At 35.9% G+C, this 7,754-nt stretch overlaps 1 protein-coding gene across 1 annotated transcript; it reads right to left on the bottom strand.

Annotated features, from left to right (window-relative positions):
- Positions 1 to 1,457: 1,457 nt before the first annotated feature.
- On the bottom strand, positions 1,458 to 5,155 carry LOC108748652 (progestin and adipoQ receptor family member 4). Its single transcript, XM_018486924.1, has 5 exons — positions 4,635 to 5,155; positions 2,709 to 2,933; positions 2,116 to 2,219; positions 1,905 to 2,042; positions 1,458 to 1,830 (listed from the first exon to the last, which is right to left on the bottom strand). The coding sequence occupies exons 1-5, from the start codon at positions 4,831 to 4,833 to the stop codon at positions 1,603 to 1,605; spliced, it is 894 nt and encodes a 297-aa protein (XP_018342426.1). The 5' UTR covers positions 4,834 to 5,155; the 3' UTR covers positions 1,458 to 1,602.
- Between the last annotated feature and the right edge of the window lie 2,599 nt (positions 5,156 to 7,754).

Genomic DNA, 7,754 nt, shown 5'->3' with positions numbered 1-7,754 from the left:
TATATATATATATATATATTGATATATAATATGAATTACTCATCTAAATTGGAATTTACATCTTTCTACTTTTCCTATTTCTGAATGGCGAAATAGAATTAGCTGACCTTTAGAATAATTTTATTATCGGTTCAGTATATTATCTGAATAACGAATTATCTTACTATAGTGGAATTGAACCAGCATCCACTGATATATTGAAATAATTTCATCTCTGAATATGTTATAAAGCGTAACTGATTTAAAGAAATGGACGTTCAGAACATGTATATTGTTGGATATCTCTGATCAAAGTCTACACAGTCCGAGAATTTTTAATCTTACTCGAATATAATTTTTCCGTATATTTAAACCGTTTCTGAAATTTTGTTTCAAATATATTATAGTCTGATACGATCAACACATACAAGTTTTTATCGTTTTAATTCAAGAAATAATTTTAAAAATCTCATTCAAAAAAGATATCATGTTTTCGAATTTGAAAAATTAATTTATTCTCAATGTAATTAATGTTTAATTAATTTAGTAAAATAGCTGTAAATTTGAAATAACTTTTAATTCTTTTTTCATTTCTGTACTTAACATGAATTATGTATTATCTATGCTATTAAGTACGATTCGGCTTTCGAATACGGACCTGTGAAGACTGCACTTTAAGTTATTGCATTACATCGTATTGTGCTTGTATTGCTTTCCAGATCATCTTTAATACTTTCCCTCACATATGTTAATAAAGTATATACAATTGACTAGTAAATTCCTAACTTCTTTCAATATAGACTTATATGTTCTTCAGGTAACCATATAAAGAATAAGCGAGTTGTAAGGAAAAACGGCAAATATAATGATTTTGCGTAAAATTTATTCTTAATATTTGAATTTTTATATTGTGTTTTTTCTCTTTCACATGAGAAGAGATGTAGATTTTTTTTTTATTTAATTGTCGGATTTCTTCAATAACAATATTTTAATCATAAAAGGTACAAAATAATATTAGTGTTCAAAAAAATTTAAGATAGAAAAAAATTTTTAATCTGTAAAATGTAAACAAATTGCATCAGTATCTTTTAAATAACATATCTTCACTCAATAAGAAAGATTATACTCTTTTGATGCAAAACTATATCAAAAGTGTTGGAAAGAAATATTCTAATTATATTATCAAAAGTAAATTGTAAAATAAAATATTTACGTCTTTTAACAAAATAAACATTACTTCTTTCTCGCATCATACCCGTCAATTTCCAATTCTACCTTGCTCATTTATGTATTTGCAGAAAAACTCTACAAATATCCCATTATTGTTAAGCATTCGATATGATAAGTAACCGTACGTATTTTGTACTCATGATTGTACCTAAACCGTCCCGCAATAATTACATAAATTAAATAACTCTGTATTATATAAACTCTGTGTAATATATATATATATATATATAATATGTATATATATATTTTTTTTTTTTTCAATATCCTTAAATTTATATTATAGAATTCAGCACTTTCTGGTCTTCAAATGTCGAAACGCTCGACTAATCGCCAGTTGTTATAGGCTCGGTTTATCACAGACTGCAGCAAGCCGTCGCGTTCTTCATGATTCAATCACAATTCTTCGCGATCCGAAGGAAGAGAGCTTGTTTTATTGCACGTAGACGGATCAGACATCCAGGCGAGATCCTTTAAGGTTGCGGCATGCATAGAACATACCGCTAGGACGACCATTACATGCATCACATTATGGGAATTCAGCACTAAATCCAATCGGCCGGGAATCCATTTCTCTGGAATGCGAAGAGCGCCAATGGTTGCACCTATCACAGCTATGAGATCCTGGAATTTATTCCTACATCAGCATTATCTCTAATATTTAGTACACGCTATCTGGAATCATATTCAAAATGCACCTGTAATATTATATGAATAAGAGCCTCGGGTGACCCGCCACCAATACCGAAACATCTCAACGTCATAATTAACATTCTCATTAGGAAAGGAGGGGCAAAACATAAACGCCTTTCCCAGGGTGATTTAGCAGTCATTGCCTATGAATCACATTAATGTTTAAATATTTTATCGTCACAAAGCGTCGTTGAATCAGATGCAAGCTAAAAATACCTTCAAAAGTCCCCACATACTAAGAGAGCAATAAATAAAAATGCAGCAATACCAGACATTATCCGCAAGGCAATGAACAGCGGCTGCCATCATCGGTATAGCTCCTGAAATATTCGTGCGTGAAATAGAGAAGTGTCTATTTGCTGCTATACGAACTGTTCTCGTAGTCATTTTCTTATTTAAAACTTTCTTCATTTGAAGTAGAAATCGGTCAAAAAATAATTTGTAATATCCATTTGAAATATGAAAAGTTATTTAAAAAATAAAAAAATCTTGCAAATTTGAGCTTTAGTAGTCATACATATATATCTGTTTTTTCAGCACATTCGGAAAAGTTTTTATTAAAACCTAATCTAAAGGGTGTTATTTGCTTTCTGTTTCTTGCTTTTTACCTCAAATCTTTTTCCTTCTTTGTAACGGAATTGTCTTATCGACAATTGCGTTTCTTTTTACGTTTCTTGTCTCTTCCGAAGTCCATGAATTTTTATCTCAGGTAACGGAAAACGAAGAAATTGAGTAAGAGGCAAGTAAAAAGTGGTAAAAATCAAGAAACAAAAAACACTTTGTATATATTTACAAGTAGATCAACACACCGAAACTCTGGCACATCCATATGCCAATCATGTCGACTTTCAACAGTGTTCTGTAGAGGACTTCGTCGTAGTTTACGTTCATGAAGAGATGATATAGGAAGGATCCAATCCACGGACTAACAGCACCGATAAAATGGCACCAAGAAAGAACTCCCACGAGTGTCCCTTTTGTATTCCATGGAAGTAGATGTGGTACAGTCACCAACATGTACAGGATAGCAAATCCTATAAGCACACACGATCGCTTGTATAGGATGCTTTCGGGTAAATGTATTTTGAGATGAAGTTCTCTAATGTTAGAAAATTGATGATATATCTTGAGCTGCGAGAAATCTATTTTTATGAACTCTTTAGTCTCCGAGAAGTTTAAGAATTATATCTTTTATAATTTTTCTAAAGAAAATGTTAATAATTTCCTTTAAAAAAGTGTATTGTTCGTCAGAAACAAATTTTAATTTCTTAACAAGCTTCTTAAGTTTTGAGTCATTTTCTAACTCAGAACTAACTATTCAATTACTATTATATTGATAATTAAGAACTAAGAAACGTTAACGGGAAAAATTGACAAGTGTAGAGGGATTCATAACGTAGTTCAATTTTCTGAGAAAACAATTTTAAGTACATTAATGAGTTCTCTTTCATCTACATGGGTAGTTCTGACTTACTAAGATTTTATTTCACGCACATGTGCACCAGTCGATACATGAGATTTATATACGGGATGATTCATCAAAAACAGAACACATTTGAATGGATCTCTTAGTTTCTCCTTTGAATGAAGGAAAAAAATATATAATTAAGGATAATTTATCTAATTTTAAGGAGTGACAGAAAGAAGAGCTATCTAGTCGCGCTATAAAAGGATTACAGTTTCAAATGCGTTCGTAATGATCGTTCGCTGATGTTTAGAATGTATTTGATTGACATTCGATGCGATTAGAAATTTATCAATGAATCAGCTTTAACAGATAAGGAATATCATATGGGTTCGCTTTCATCGATCGTTCGTTACCCTGCAATGCGTCTTCGTTGAGCGCGATATTTTCACGGAAGTTGACCTTGATAATATGCACCTTGACTTTAAAGCCCTTAAGGGACTTAATCTACTTTTCCAGTTAATCCAATCACGAGAATGGCAAACATTTTATGTGATATAACTGTGTATTCTTTGGAATACAGTTGATCGCGTGAAGAATAATGATAGCTACTATTTCAGGATACAATTTTCGCGGAGTCTCAAAGAATTATGCATTTGATTTATTTTTATCTTATTTTGCAGCATATCATCTCGCCTTCTCTCTCTCTTTCGTTTCATCAAAATAGCGGAAAAGTCAAATTTAATTCAAATTTGGAATTAATACAATTCGAATTAAGTCACATTTAAGAATCCACTATCAGATTTCTCTTATGATAAGATAATTATTTATTATTTGTCTAAACATGTTTTACAAGAAAGAGAGAAAATCTCTTCTAAATACAAAAATTTTCCTCGCGCGCTTTATCAACATTAACCTCGTTAAGAAGATCAACGAATAATGCCCCATTTTGGAGGCGAAAAATTTTATTATCGCAATGAATAATTTTCTTTCATGTTTTTAAGCATCTAATTCCAAAGCATTATTCCAGAATTAAAAAGTCAAAACACTTAGAAAAATAAAAATAAAATTCTTTATATTATAATTACAACAGTTAATAAATTAAAATATCATCTTTTTTGAGATTTGTGTAACTTTGGTATACATTCTATCAATCCGCGCAAGCAACTCTGAAAGGATTCGCGTCATGCGACACAGGAAAAAAATTGCAGGACGAAAGTAGTATAGCACATAAGAGAAGAAAAATAAGCTTTTCAGCGTTTTCATTCTAATCGCATCGTGTTCATAAACTCATCGCAAAATGTATAATCGCGACAGATTTCCGTCTCACCGTGCGTCAGGATATTGACGGTCTCGTTGTGGACGTAGAAAAGGCTACCGAGGCACTGGCGGATGGTCATGAGCGGTCTGTAGCCGGTGAGGATGTGGGGATTAAATTGAAGGTGCCGCGGCATTTCGCTCCATCGTCGCAGCAGCAGGACTTTGGCCGACGTCTCGTCCGGATGCGACGTCTCGGCGCCGTCGGGCATCCTCTTGTCGTCCTGAAGCCGCGCTCCGTACGTGTCGGTGTCCTGGTGCGACGAGCCCGACACCGCCGCCGCATGGCGCGGTCGCTCGTCGTCCCGGAACAGCGTCGTGCAAAGGCGAACGCGCGGTGCCCGCTGCCTCGGGGAAGAGGGATCGGTCCGGCCAGCGGACGAGGCAGTATAACGAGATCGCCTCCGAGAGCCGTACGCGAGCTCTCAACGGCGGCGACGTCGCCACTGCATCGTCGTGCGCGCCGCTGATACCCCCTGTCCACCCGCCCGCCTGCTCGCCAGCAGCAGCCGTCATCCGCACGCGATTCGGCCTCTCTGACGGCTCCGTCGTCATGGCAACCGCATCGATCCCATCACTCGGACGGGGTGGTTAGGAGGAAACCTCATCGTGCGCGATCTCGCTGGATCTCGCAGCTCGATGTCGCAGATGCTCCTAGTTTCTATACCTGGCTTTCTTGACTAGCCCAATGGGTCGTAATTATTTATTGACTTGAACCGAAAACTCAAGTTAGGTTAACTTGATACCCCGGACATCGTTCTCCGTCTTCCTTTATTTTCGTACTATTTTCTTAATGCTTATTTTTACACATGATTAATAATATCTACGAGTGATACGTGTCATGAAGCAGCTTGGAAACATTTGTTATTGCTTGGTATTGTTTTATTTATTTTAAAATATAATTTGATTTTAAATCACAGTTAATTACATTTATTGTTATATTTATGCAATTGATATATGGAAATTATACATTTTTAATAAATAGAATTTTTTTTTAGTTAACAAAGGACATCAATACGATTGTGCTTTAAACGGTATCAGAATTTTAAGCAGGACACATATTTAGTTGGCAGCCCCTGAATGTCCCATATAGAGTTTCCACGTGTGACCTATTGACACAATTTCGGTGGTTGGGTGTTTTTGAGGTTTGGGTGTTAATATATTATGCTAGATATCGTATCCTATTCCTAACTGCTCACGTTATACATTATGCAAAATATACATACTATTTCAAGCTTTATCGACTTGCATCGATGAGCATTGCTTCGTCCTTGCAGTTGAATCATACAAAAACTATTGTGCCGGAAATAAAACAAATCGAAGGGAAACTTGACGAACTATATTTGTTATAAACGTGAATTTGCATTAAAAAAGTCTCAATAGAAATGGAAATCCTTTCCAAAGATAAAAGCAAGAGGTTTGGGTTGCATTGCTTTCAAAACATGGTATTGAATTTCAGAAGATGAAACATTATTGAAGAAGAAGAGAAACGTTGAAGAATCACACACGGACATTTTATTTATATGTAATGCTCATAAAACATCTTTTTATACCTTTTTAGTATCACCCCATTGATATCTATTCTCTGTATCATACACTAAAAAAAATTTACTAAAGATCTGTTTTTTAATTCCTGGACTCTCTGAATTAAAACACACGGTAAGTTGAAGTAAAACAAACGTATATTTGTTTCACTTCAATTTATTGCAACGTGTGCATCAATTCAGACTGTGCAAGAATAGAAAATAAATCTTAAATTTTAATACGTATTTTTTTGAATATGTAAATAATTATTTACTTCCAATAAATATTTAATTAATGGAAAAATGATTAAAGTTAAATCAAATTAATTAAGTCTTTGTCAAACAAACATATGCTTACATTTAATAAATATCTATCAGAGCTATTCCAACAAATATTTATTAAAACGAATATCTTTTTCAGTATAACTGAATACAATCAACCCGAATTTGCCAGCAAGAGTGCGCGCGAAAGTTGACCGTAGCTTGTTCTTGCGTGAAGCGCATCTTACGTCAGAGTCACTCAAAATCCGAAAAAGCGACAGGAACGTGACTTAGATCTTCGTCGGCGACTTGTCGCGGCCGCTGCCGTCGGGGACACGTTCCGATCCGCAGATGCTTTTCGATCGGTAAGTCCGCGTGATCTATTATAATTTTTCACAGCGAGATCATAGCAATGCAACATCTTATACGACAAACATCCCTTTGTTCCTGCCTCTCCCTCCCGGCACATAAAGATTGTTTTAGGACTTGAGACGAGACTCGTGGATACCAAACAATGGATACCAAAATTCCCGATGGGCCACCTAGTGTTGACCTTCACCCAACATCTAAATGTCCGCATGTCGTACTCGGGGTGAGTTCCACCGCGACGGCGCAAGCGCACCCCGACGACGGGGTGCATTATCTACAGCAAGTACTCCTGGTGAGTATCACACGCGCGATTGTGATGTGTGCAAGTACCGCGCTGCGTTCCCTCCTCAGACTATCCCCGAGGAGTGTTCGTCACATGCCCCGTTACTTAACAATTTGGACCGGTCGTGCCAGTCGGCCGTGTCTTGCTGTGCAGGTAGTTGTTGCACATCTGCCTATCCCTTCTGGGTTACAACGTCACATCTTCAGATCCATCCCCCTCCTTCCCAGTTAAATCTCTTCTGCTACCGCACATGGGGCTGTAACTTGAAAAGTAACGGTGATTAATCGAGAATTCAGTTAACTTAGATTGTCGATGTCAATCAATTGCAATCTTGTTTATTCCGACGTGCTGCATACCTATGTTACATTATGTTTTGGCGCAAGTCTAGTGTGTCACGTGGTCTCGTTTGCGAGACGATCGAGCTGGCGCTTGTACTGATATCGACGTTCTGTCAACTGCATGAAGATTAACATCTTTGCGTAATTGCGCGTAATTCTTCCATGTACAGTAGAGGCAAAACGTATCTTACAAATCGTATCTCCTGTAAAATACTTTTGTTCTTCATTTTTTGTTATTTATAATATAATCTGAAAGTAAAGAGAACATGTAATTTATATGCATTTGCGCTAATATATATTGCGGGAATAAAAAACGCCTCTAAATCGGATTCAGTTATCAGATAGCTATTCCACTAAAA

The sequence above is a fragment of the Trachymyrmex septentrionalis genome, unplaced genomic scaffold, assembly GCF_001594115.1.
Source record: "Trachymyrmex septentrionalis isolate Tsep2-gDNA-1 unplaced genomic scaffold, Tsep1.0 scaffold24, whole genome shotgun sequence".
In the NCBI taxonomy this organism is placed as follows: domain Eukaryota; kingdom Metazoa; phylum Arthropoda; class Insecta; order Hymenoptera; family Formicidae; genus Trachymyrmex; species Trachymyrmex septentrionalis.
The sequence above is the reverse complement of the archived record's forward strand: the minus strand, read 5'-3'. Positions and strand labels throughout refer to the sequence as shown.